Here is a 13,037-nt window from a genome sequence, read left to right on the forward strand (position 1 = left end):
TCTTAAAAAAAAAAAGAAATGCTAATAATGGTTTATAAGTGCCCTACTCTTTTTCCTGGCCTTAGAGTAATTTTGGGTTGGAAAGGTTAGAACAGTGTGTGACGTTGATGTTACCAGTGGGTCTAGCAAGTACAGCTATTGAGATTAAGCCTGTCTTAATGGAGTTGATGACATGTTAGGCATGCCACAGGTCACTTGGGGATTGTAAGAACCTTATTAAACTAATGTTGGCCTAGAGGACTGGATAGGAAGGTTTTGTTTTTGGTTTTGGTTGTTTTGTTTTGTTTTGTTTTGTATTTTAGTGACCTGCATAGTCAGTATTTCAAGTGGCCCCATTGTTTTCAATTTTGTGTCACTCTTACCTTAAACCAACTTTAGTTAGTTGTCCTTGTGAGGTGCTTTTATTCTTCCTACGTAAAATTTATGAGATCTCTATTCAGTCTCTTATTCTCAGCATTTGCCTTACTCCTACAGTCTCCTTCATCCCTTATGGGCAGTTAATGCCCAAACTTTCTGTCTTCATGTCTGTAATATTTCTTCTGTGTATCTGCATTAATTCCTGTACTTGTTTCCTAGACCAAACTGCCTCCTACCTTACATCTGGAATACCATAGCGGCTGGCCCCCATTTGTCTTTGTAAATCCATTCTCACTACAGTCTGTTCTAGGATGTGCTGCCATGTTAGCTTTTGCACATTTTCAACTTCATAATGAGTTTTTAGGCAATATAGAATCCACATAAATTCTATAACAGAAGAAGAGTATTGCAAACTCTTGATCCTGGCTTATACCATTTTTTAAGATACGGCCCTAATTTACTCATTTCTATCAGTTAGGATTGGTTTGCCTACCAACAAAAGAAAACCCAATTAACAATGTTTTAAAGAAATAGTGGGTTTATTTATCTCAGGTATAGAGAATCTCATGTTGGGCCGTCCAGGACTTGTACAGTAGCCCTGAAGTATCATGGACTCGGGTGCCTTCCATTTTTCTTTAGCATTATTACCGTGTAGGCTTCATGTTCATCATGTTTCAAGATGATGTCTACAGTGCCTCCACCAACATATCTGTGTAGACATGTAGTAAGAAAAAGGAAAGAAAGTGACATCAATAGGCCATTGGGGACACCTAGGTGGCTTAGTCAGTTAAGTAGCTGCCTTCAGGGATTGAGGGTCCTGGGATCGAGCCCCACATTGGACTCTTTGCTCAGTGCGGAGTCTGCTTCTTCCTCTCCCCTCTCCCTCCCCCCCCCTCATGTGCTCGCTCTCTCATGCTCTCTCTCAAATAAATAGATTAAAATCTTTAGGAAAAAAAATGGGCCATTGGTAAGAAATCGGTTGTTTGCCAGTGTAGTTGCAAAAGAGGCTAGGAAATGGAATTTGTAGGCAAGCAAGGGGTAAGGGAATAGGAAATGAAGATTGGGTCAACTAATCCATACAATTTGCCATGCCATACAATTGTTGTTATTTTAACACTGCACTCTCTAGTTTCTAAGTTTGATTAACTTTATAACATGTGTTATTTTAGATTTATTGTAATTACATATGCTGGCAAAGCAGCAAATAATTGCATCAAATAATTCCTAGGAAAAGTACAATGAGCAGTTGGAGTTTACTTCTGAAAACTTGATAAACACTGCAGCTGATTTGTTTGCAGCTGGGACAGGGACAACAAGCACCACCCTACGATATGGTCTTCTGATACTGCTGAAGCACCCAAAAGTCACAGGTATGGCCAGCATGGAGGGCAGGGTGTACTTCTGGACATATAACTGATGTTTATAATGATGTTGGAACACCTTCAAAGTGTTCATATAACCTGAATTGGCATGTAAATGTATATGCATTTGTTTCTTTTTTCATCAGTCTCATTTGTGTTTTATCAGCTAAAGTCCAGGAAGAGATTGACCGTGTAATTGGCAGACACCAGACCCCTTGCATGCAAGACAGGAGCCGCATGCCCTACACGAATGCAGTATTGCATGAGATCCAGAGATACATTGACCTTGTCCCAAACAACCTGCTTCATGCAGTGACCTGTGACATTAAATTCAGAAACTATGTCATCCCCAAGGTAAGATGTGTCTCTCCTACACCTAATTTCAGTGCTCTTTAAGTTCTCATATTCACAGTATGGTTTCAATCCTCTACCAATATGGATGAGAGAATGCAAAAATCATACATGTGACAGCTTAAAGGATTTTGTGCTGTTTCCAGTTTGAGGCTATACATTTTTATGATAGGTTTTGATATCGGGCTGTGTAAGTCTTCCAAATTTGTTCTATTTCTTTAATATTGTTTTGGTTTCTCTTAGCTATTTACATTTCCAAATAAATTTTAGTATTAATTTGTCAGTTATCCAAAGCACTTGGCAATGGTTTTTATCAGGGTGATAGTAAATTAATTTGAAAACAAATGACATGTTGGAATGTTGAATCTTTCAGGGATATGGTATATTCTCCCAATTTATTTGGGCTTTCTTTAAATTTTTCAATATTGTTTTCAGTGCAGTGGCTTGTACATCTTTTAGGTTTTTCCTAGATAAATGATATTTTTTATGTTATTATAAATTGTATAATTTTTTTAAATGCCTTTTCTACTTTTTTGGTATATGGAAATATAATTGATTTTTTTATTTTGATGACTTTATATCTAACAACTTTTACAAATTCACTTACCATTATTAATAATTTATGGATTTATAATTTCCATGTACACAGTTCTGTGATCTGGTTTAATTTTTGTTTTAATAATTAATATTTAAACTTTACATTTCATATACTTACAATTAGCTTTAATTTAAATCTAAGTAACCATGGATCACTCAAGGCCACTGTATTGGATAGGACTGATCTAAGGTTTTTTCTGTAATACTTAAATCCTTATCTTAAAACCATCCTTAGTTCTGCAATACTAAAAATTTTAAAAATAAAAATAAGTTTGTGCCATTTCATTCGATGACCAAAACCTTACTTGAACTGAAATAAATCTATTTTTATTCCTTATTGAGGCCTCTTTATGTGACTATTCATGTTTTAATAAAGAAATATCAGTGTGGGGGCAACCTGCTGGCTCAGTCAATAGAGCTGCAACTCTTGATCTTGGGTTTGTAAATTTAAGCCCCACGTTGGGTGTAGAGATTACTTAAAATCTAAAAAAAAAAAAAAAAAAAGTAGTATCAATGTATTTGATTATATGATACCACATTATTGGGAGTATTTTAAAATTTATGGTATATACATCATAATATTTTTCTAACAAGTCAAACAATTCTGAATTTGAAAATGCATTAGGCCCCAGGGGTTTCAGATGAAGGATTGTGTACTTAATCTTTCAAGAAGACAAATGTTCATATTTTATGGGCTAAAGTAGAAAAATAAGGAAAGGCTAAAATAGTCCTCCTACATATAACTTTGAAATGGTTGAAAAAACAGCTTTGAGGAGAGATAGTCCAGGATGGCGGAGGAGTAGGAGACCTTAGTTTCGTCTGGTCCCAGGAATTCAGCTAGATAGCTATAAAATCATTCTGAACACCTGTGAACTCAACCAGAGACCCAAAAGAATAGGTGCAACTCTACAAATAGAAAAGCAACCACTTTCTGCAAGAATGACAAGACAGAAAACCTCACATCAAAGAAGAGAACAAGAGGCAGTACTGACTGCCAGGGACCTAATCATTATGGACATAAGTAAGATGTCAGAACTAGAGTTCAGAATGGCAATTTAAAGATACTAGCAGGGCTTGAAAAAAGCATAGAAGACAGTAGAGAATCCCTTTCTAGAGAAAGAAAAGAACTAAAATCTATTCAAGTTGAAATCAAATAGGCTATTAATGAGATGCAATAAAAAAAATAGAGGCTCTGCTAGGATAAATGAAGCAGAAGAGAGAATTAGTGATATAGAAGACCAAATGATGGCGAATAAAGAAGCTGAGAAAAAGAGAGAGAAACAACTACTGGATCACGAGGGGAGAATTCAAGCACGAGGGGAGAATTCAAGCGATAAGTGATACCATAAAGCGAAACAATATTAGAATAATTGGGATCCCAGAAGAAGAGGAAAGGGGGAGAGAGAAAGAGAGAGAGGAGGGCAGAAGATATATTGGAGCAAATTATAGTGGAGAACTTCCCTAATCTGGGGAAGGAAACAGGCATTCAAGTCCAGGAGGCACAGAGAACCCCCCTCAAAATCAATAGAAATAGGTCAATATCCTGACATATGATAGTGAAACTTGCAAATCTCAGAGACAAAGAGTAAATCCTGAAAGCAGCTCGGGACAAGAGGTCTACAAGGGTAGAAACATTAGACTGGCAGCAGACCTCTCCACAGAGACCTGGCAGGCCAGAAAGGACTAGCATGATATATTCGGGGTGCTAAATTAGAAACTAAAAGAATTTGTGAGCACTAAACCAGGCCTGCAAGAAATATTAAATGTTAAAAGGGATCCTTTACACAAAGATAGAGCCCAAAAGTAACATAGGCCAGAAAGGAACAGAGACATTATACAGAAACAATAAGTTATACCAAATAAAATTCATATTTTTAAGGGTAAAGTCTAGTGAGTTTTGATCAATATATGATGTCACGTAACTAGCACTACAACTAAGATATAAAACATTTCTATCATCTCAAAAATTTCCCTCATTCTCCTTTTACAGTCAATCCACCTCCCCCAGTTTCAACCCTTGGTAACCAGTGATGTACTTTTGGTTCTATGGTTTTGCCTTTTAAAGAATGCAACATAATGGAATGTGACATAAAAGTAGTATAATTTGTAATCAGCATAAGCCTTTGTAATCAATATAATGTCTTTTTTATGTGGCGGAATGTGTTTGAGATTTATCTTTGTTATCACATGTACCATTAGTTTGTTGCTTGTTTTGATGAGTAGTTTTCATCATATCGAGAGCCACAAATTGTTTATCCATTCACTGATTGATGGATATTTGGGTTGTTTCCAGTTTTGGGCCATTTGAATAAAGGTGCTGTGAACATTTGCATACAGATTTTAGTGTGGACATAAATTTTGTTTTCTTTTGGGTCAGTGCTTTGCTTAACTGTTTATAAAAAACCATCAAACTGTTTTCTAAATGTGGCTGTGACATTTTACTTTCCCACTAGCAACGTATGAGAGTTCCAGTTGCTCTAGGCCCCCTCCACCACTTTCCCTGGTTGGTCTTTTTAAATTTTATTTTATTTTAATTTTAATTTTTTATTTATTTTTATTTTTTTATTTTTTATTTTTTTTAAAGATTTTATTTATTTGAGAGAGAGAGAATTAGAGAGAGAGAACACATGAGAGGGGATAGGGTCAGAGGACGAAACAGACTCCCTGCCGAGCAGGGAGCCCGATGCGGGACTCGATCCAGGGACTCCAGGATCATGACCTGAGCTGAAGGCAGTCGCCTAACCAACTGAGCCACCCAGGCGCCCAATTTTTTATTTTTTTAAGATTTTATTTATTTATTTGAGAGACAGAGAATGAGAGAGAGAGCACGCATGAGAAGGGGTAGGGTCAGAGGGAGAAGCAGACTCCCCGACAAGCAGGGAGCCCAATGCGGGACTCGATCCTGAGACTCCAGGATCATGACCCGAGCGGAAGTCAGTCGCTTAACCAACTGAGCCACCCAGGCACCCCTTTTTAAATTTTAGATACTAGAAGGGGTTGTGTGGTGATACCACATTTTGTTTTACTTCTCTTTTCTGGATGGATAATGATGTTTCACTTCTTTTCATGTGCTGATTGACCACTCACATATATTCTTTGGTAGAGTGCTGAAATTATTATTCCTATTTTTTATTGGGTCATTTTCCTGATTTAATTATTGCAATCCTTTATATATTTTGCATGCAAGTCTTGTATCACATGTAGGTGTTGCTAACATTCACTCTCAATCTGTTGGTTTTTTTTTTTTTTTCTTTCCTTTCTTTAGCTTTCAAAGAATGTCTTTCAAAGGGCAGAAGTTTTGAATTTTGATGGAGTCCAATTTATCAATTTTTTTCTCTTTTGACTTGTGCTTTTGTGTCCTATCTGAAAAATTTGTTGCCAACACAAGTTCCCAAATACTTGCCCTTATGTTTTCTTCTACAAGTCTTATACTCTTAGCTTTTCTATTTAGGTCTGTGATCCATTTAAAGTTCATTTTTACTTATAGTGTGAAGTAGGAACTTTTTTTGTTGTTATGGATATCCACTTGTCCCAGCATAATTTACTGAAAATATACTAGCTTTTTCTTAAAGTAACATTTTCACATACTACTTGTCTTAAAATATATAAGGCAATTTTGAAAACAAAATTATAGACCTTAAATATGATAAACAGAGGATGGAATTTCCTTCCAATTTTTAATTTAAAAAGGTAAAAAATCTAAATAGCCTTTAAACACACACACACAATGACTATGTAATGTTTTATGTATATATAAATAATATATATGAAAATGTGTATACATCTAGATATTAAGTGCATATCTACCTATGTCCATCAATCTACCTCACTTCTAAATACTTCAGTATCTATCTTCTAAGAATGAGGGCTTCCTGCACAGCAATAACAGCATTCACACTCAAGGAATGATCATGTATACAATAATTTTATCTAACATATAGCCTGTAATTACATTTTTTCATGCATCCTAAGATACTCTTTAATAGCTTTTTTTGAGGGGGCATCTAGTAGCTAATCAAGGAATATGTATATAATTTGATTATCTGTCTCTTTAGGCCCTTTTTATAAAGAACATTTACGTTTCCTTTATTTGTTTCATTTCAATACACTGACAGTTTTGAAGAGTCCAGGACAGTTGTCATGTGGAATATTTCTCAGTCTGGTTTGGTGTGGTTTTTGTTTTCATTTTTGAGATTAGATTTCAATTCTGTGTTTTGGGGAAAAAAATTACATAGGTGATATCGTGTATGTCCCACTACATCACATTTTGGCTGGAGATGTGTAATATCAATTTATACCACTATTGGTGATGCTAAGGTACTGACTTATGAAGGAGGTATCTGCCATAATTCTCTGTTGTTGGGGTTCTATTTTTCATAGGTAATTAATAAAAAAATCTGTGGCATGGTACTTTAAGACCTTGTAAATATCTTGTTTCCCAAATCATTGATCTGACAGTTTTAGCATTAATTAATGATCTTTACTTGATAAAAATGATAAGTTTTTAAATTTTATTATTGGGGCATGTTTGTGTGTGTGTGTATCTATGTATAGCTAGGATTCATCTATAACAAAGAGTTCCTCCACATTTTTATTTTTATTTTTTTAAAGATTTTATTTATTTATTTATTTTAGAGAGACAGAGTGTGAGTGGGAAGAGTGGGGAGAGGGGAGAGGAGAGAGAGAGAATCTCAAGCAGACTACCTGCTGAGAGTGGAGCCCAATGCCGGGCTCAATCTCACCACCCTGGGATCATGACCTGAGCCTAAATCAAGAGTCAGATGCTTAACTGACTGAGCTACCTGGTGCCCGCCCCCGCACTAAAAGAAATTATTTGAGAGAGAGTGAGAGAGAGTGTGCAAGTGGGGGGGAGGATCAAAGGGAGAGGGACAAGCAGACTCCGTGCTGAGTATGGTACCCAACATGGTGCTCAATCCCACAACCCTGAGATCATGACCCAAGCCGAAACCAAAGTTGGACGTCCAACCAACCTAGCAACCCAGGTGCCACCCCTTTTGTAAATTAAGAGAAACAAATTGCATCCCAAAGATAAATACTCATTACTTGTTACTGTATTTGTCATATTGTCAAAGAAGTCATTTTTTTCTCTTGAGCAAATTTTCTTTTTTTTTTTATTTAAGATTTTATTTATTTATTTGAGAGAGAGAGAGAGAGAGAGAGCATGAGAAGGGAGAAGGTCAGAGGGAGAAGCATACTCCCTGCTGAGCTGGGAACCCGATGTGGGACTCGATCCTGGAACTCTGGGATCATGACCCGAGCCAAAGGCAGTCACTTAACCAACTGAGCCACCCAGGTGCCCCCAATTTTCCTTTTTTACTGTGGTAAAATATACAGAACATAAAAGTTACCATTTAGGTATTTTAAGTGCACAATTCAATGAAGCTTAGTACAGTCACTGTGTTGTGCAGCCATAGATACTGTCTAGTTCCAGAACATTTTCATCAGTCCAAAAGGAGATCCCTTACCCATCAAGCAGTCATTCCCCACTCCTCCCTCCCTCTCCCTCCCTCCCTCTCTTCAGCCCCTGACAACCACTAATCTGTTTCTGTCTGCATAGATTTACCAGTCATTTTTTTAAGTAACCTCTATGCCCAGTATGGGGTGTGAACGCACAACCTCAATATCAAAAGTCTCATGCTCTACTGACTGAGCCAGCCAGGTGCTCCACCAGAGTCATTTCAAACCAGATCAAACCTCTGTTTTTAAAAGCCCTAGGAACAGATTCCAAATACTCCTGACTTTTCAAGAGCCAACAAAGGCTTCCATTTTATTTATTTATTTATAAGATTTTTTTTTATTTATTTATTTGAGAGAGAGCGCACGAGCAGGAGGAAGAGCAAAGGGAGAGGCAGAGGGAGAGAGAGGATCCCAAGCAGACTCTGTGGAGCCAGAAATGGGGTTCCATCTTACCACCCTGAGATCACAACCTGAGCCGAAACCAAGAGTGGGACACTCAACTGACTGAGCTACCCAGGCACCCCTAGACGCTTCCATTTTAAACCATAATCCACGTGAGATGTATGAAAACCGAAGCGATGAAATAGAGCAGGGAGTGAGACAGATACAAGTGTCCAAACACTGTGATCAGTGGAGGGGATTCAGACCCTATTGGAAGCCATATTAGCATCCTGACTAGCACTGGTCTTAATCTTATCCCGGTTTATTACTTGGTCTGTCTGGCTGGAAATGCCACTGTCCTTCTTTGGAAGGGATTCCTCACATAAATATCAAAAGATTGAACTAAGTGATTTTTTTTTTTTTAAGATTTTATTTATTTATTTAACAGAGAGAGACACGGCGAGAGAGGGAACACAAGCAGGGGGAGTGGGAGAGGGAGAAGCAGGCTTCCCACTGAGCAGGGAGCCCGATGTGGGGCTCGATCCCAGGATCCTGGGATCATGACCTGAGCCAAAGGCAGACGCTTAACGACTGAGCCACCCAGGCGCCCCTGAACTAAGTGATTTGCCACATTTCTTCCAGCTCTACAACTTCTATAATTTATAACCCAGTTTATCTTCATCTGTTCATTCCAGGGCACAACCATATTAACATCACTGACTTCTGTGCTCCATGATGACCAAGAATTCCCCAACCCAGAGATATTTGACCCTGCCCACTTCCTGGATGATAGCGGCAACTTTAAGAAGAGTGACCATTTCGTGGCTTTCTCAGCAGGTAATAAAAATTAAATTCCTTAGGTGCTGAAGGGGACAAAATATTTTGGGGGGGATCAGTTGAAACCTACATTGTGCCTGCCCTGGGGTGGGTAGAATTGTTCTTTGTCCATGACCAAAAGCATCACTCCTAATGCCCATGCATTTTCCCCCACTCAGCATACATCGTTATTATTGGAACTTTGGCTGGGTGACCCAGTTTTTCCAAAGTGAGAAAGAGAATAGGTTCATTGAATTCTGCCTCTATATATATCACTAAGCTACCAAGAGCTTCTCTTAGCAGCAGCTGAAACTCATTTAGACTTTACTCACTGGCCACGAGAAAGGTATATAACTCCTCAACTTTGAGTTAAGTATCTTTTTAAAAAATTATTTATTTGAGAGAGAAAGAGAGAGAGAGGCACAAGCAAGGGGAGTGGCAGAGCGAGAAGGAGAAGCAGGCTCCCTGCTGAGCAGGGTGGGGGTGGGGGATGGGGAGGGCAGGCAAAGGGACAAGCAGATTCCCACAGAGCCGGGAGCCTAATGCGGGGCTTGATCCCAGGACTCTGATGGGATCATGATGGGGGCTGAAGGCAGCCACTTAACTGACTGAGCCACCCAGGGCCCCCTGAGTTAAATGTCTTCTATGTGGGTCGCCTGGGTGGCTCAGTCGGTTAGGTGTCTGACTTTGGCTCAGGTCATGATCTAAGGGTCCTGGGATTAAGCCTTGCATCAAGCTCCCCACTCAGTGGGGACCTGCTTGTCCCTCTGCCCTCCCCTGCCTCCCGCTAGTATTCTCTCTCAAATAAATAAATACAATCTTAAAAAAAAAAATTATCTTCTATATGATATCCCTCACTCCCCAGAGTGAGCTCTGGGGTGACAGGCATCCACAAGCACAGCGTGGACACTAAAGGGGTAACACTCTAGTTAGGGAAGCAGATTAGTAAACAGATCATTAGACTAGTGTTGTGGGAGAGGAAAGCCCAGGCTGCTCAGGAGACAGAAGAGGAAGCTGCCTGCTTCCTGCTCACTCATACTCCACAGTGAGGCAGAGTTTATACTGGAATAAGCACATTCTAACAGCAGAAAAGGAATTTGAGCTGCCTCACAGGGGACAGGGAGTGGGGGAAAGAAGAGGGGGACGGGGTGCTTTTACAAAGTGGACCATAGGAGCAGGACATTTCTATAGATTGAGGAGGTCAGAACCTGCCAACTAACCACAGCATCAAGGAAACCTTGGGAAAGTGGCAGAATGCCCTGCAGTGGTTCCAAGGCACCTGATTGTCCTCCACTCAGGATCATGTATCTTGGATATTGCGTCTCCACATCTATAGTGTGTGCTGAGTCTCTGGCGATGGAGTCCCCTTCATTTATCTGATGGCTTTTGATGCCTGCTTTGGGTCTTGCACTGTACATACCAAGATGTCAAGGACTGAGCCTTCACTACACGGAATGCACATTTTAGCATGTTAGAAAAAGAAATAAACAGAAAACTATGATTCAAGGTGAGGATCTATGCTTTAATTGAAGAGTGAATAGATGCTGAGGAAACCCAGAGAAGGCAAGACTCTACTGCCAGAGGGGATCATAAGGATTATGGAGAGGAAATGACATGAGACTTAGGTCCTGAAAGAAGTACAAGAGAAGTGCACCTTAACCAAAGGAAACAGCATGAAATAAAGCTGGAAATGTCATGGTGTGTTGGAGATTGATGAAGATTGGGTATGGCTAGAACCGAGAGTAGAGGGTATGGAGGATGGAAGGAGGGATAGGGAACGTCAGACTGGGTACAGAATGTGGAGGGTCAGTTCCACCCATTTGACCTCACCTCATAGGACAGATCAGGGACACACTGAATATTTTAAAGTGAGAGAGTGACACATTTAGACATGTGCTTTTGAAATCACATGAAGGAAAAAAAATCTTTGACACAGATATATGAATTCCCTTCTCTTAGTCCTTCTTCCTCCAAAGCACTTGGACAAGTGGGCGTGTTTCTACAAAGATGTATGGAAACTGGAAATGTGAAGAGAGCAGTTGTAATGTGGAAATACATAATGAATGCTTGATGTAGGCCTGATACTCAATAGATATTTGTTGAATGAAGGGTTCCTGTCAAGACACTAGATAAATAGCAAGCATTTCCATCCTTCTATCCAGCTGCCCCTCTAACCTTCCTTCCAGCTCTCCATCAGTTCAGTCATTCATCAGATACTTCTTTTGGCATACTTCTTGTTGCAGTTCGAAACGTAGTGTTCAAGGAACAGATCCCTTGTGTTTGTTATTTTCAGGAAAACGAGTATGCATGGGAGAAGGACTGGCCCGAATGGAGCTGTTTTTATTCCTGACCACCATTTTACAGAAATTTACCCTGAAATCTCTGGTTGACCCAAAGGACATTGATACCACCCCTATTGCCAGTGGGTTTGGCCATGTCCCACCCCCCTACCAGGTGTGCTTCATTCCCATGTGAGGAAGGGCAGACCATCTGCCTGCCCCTGTGCTGGTGTCTGTGACTCCTCCTCCTATGGGGCATCATTCACCTCCTTCTCACTGCTGGGGATACACTCTCTGACCTCATCTCCTACTTCCCCAGTCCCTTCATACCCAGTGAACATCCAACCTCCATTAAAGGAAAGTTTCCAGGGGCGCCTGGGTGGCTCAGCCAGTTTAATGTCTGCCTTCAGTTCAGGTCATGATCCTGGAGTCCTGTGACCGAGCCCCACTTTGGGCTCCCTGCTCAGCTCCCTTCTCCCTCTCCTCCTCTCCGGCTTGTGCTCACTCTCTCGTTCGCTCACTCTCTCAAATAAATAAAATCTTTAAAAAAAAAAAAAAAAGAGCAAAGTTTCCAGAATTTCATTGTACACATGCTGTGCTGTTGTTTATACTCTATAACACTTGTATTTGCCACCACATATACTTATCTAATATTGAGCTATTACCATGTTATCACCATGGAACAAAACCAAATGATTAGTATACGCTAACACACAGTCATTTGTCCTCTGCATGTTGTAAATGGAAAGCCTTATTATTTGCTGAGCCAGTTTTTAGACTTTCCTTCTTTTTTGCATAATACAGGTAAGATATGGAAGAAAATAGAGTCCAAAGAGGCCACACCATGCTGTCCTCGTAATGATAAGCACAGAGAGGGGCAACGGGGGAGAGGGCAGGAAAGCTCTCTTGGCTCAGTGTCACCTACAGTTACTTGAGGTTTGGATTTAAAAGTGAGAAAAGTTGTGTCCAGGAGCCGTGTAATAGAATTTCAGCAATGGGGGTAAGGAATAATCCGTGTTAGAATTCATTTCTCTGCTTTGGTGTCACTTTGAACACCAAAGATTTGACATGTTGGTATGAGTTTGTTTCAAACTTAGAGTCAGGTATTAACGTATGCTTTCATATTGCTAATCAAATCTTCTAAGGGTCATTCTTTGCTCTCTGACCTAGAACAAAATCCCTGGGGCCATCACTAGATAGTCTTTTTTCTACTTTCCAGCACATTGTTTTATACCTAACACAAGTGTGATGGCTGTGTGATGCTATGATCCTAAAGTCTTTATCTAAAACATAGACAACTAGACATCTTATACCAGTCAAATAATTTCCATCATTTTTTTTCTTATGTGTTTAAGTGTATAAAATGAGCATCACCTACTACCTTCTGCCAGCTCATCTCCTAGAGAAAACTTTTTAT

At 39.5% G+C, this 13,037-nt stretch overlaps 1 protein-coding gene across 1 annotated transcript in view; it reads left to right on the plus strand.

Annotated features, from left to right (window-relative positions):
* The window catches only part of LOC118024006 (cytochrome P450 2C41), a 30,115-nt gene extending 18,110 nt beyond the window's left edge, over nucleotides 1-12,005 (plus strand). Inside the window, exons 6-9 of the mRNA XM_035025476.1 lie at nucleotides 1,586-1,727; nucleotides 1,885-2,072; nucleotides 9,221-9,362; nucleotides 11,635-12,005. Coding sequence (XP_034881367.1) covers nucleotides 1,586-1,727; nucleotides 1,885-2,072; nucleotides 9,221-9,362; nucleotides 11,635-11,816 — 654 coding nt within the window. The 3' untranslated portion in view covers nucleotides 11,817-12,005. The remainder of the gene's footprint in view (nucleotides 1-1,585; nucleotides 1,728-1,884; nucleotides 2,073-9,220; nucleotides 9,363-11,634) is intronic.
* Nucleotides 12,006-13,037: the final 1,032 nt, after the last annotated feature.

This window comes from Mirounga leonina, unplaced genomic scaffold, assembly GCF_011800145.1.
Source record: "Mirounga leonina isolate KUSES-001 unplaced genomic scaffold, KU_Mleo_1.0 Mir_114, whole genome shotgun sequence".
Classification (NCBI taxonomy): Eukaryota; Metazoa; Chordata; class Mammalia; order Carnivora; family Phocidae; genus Mirounga; species Mirounga leonina.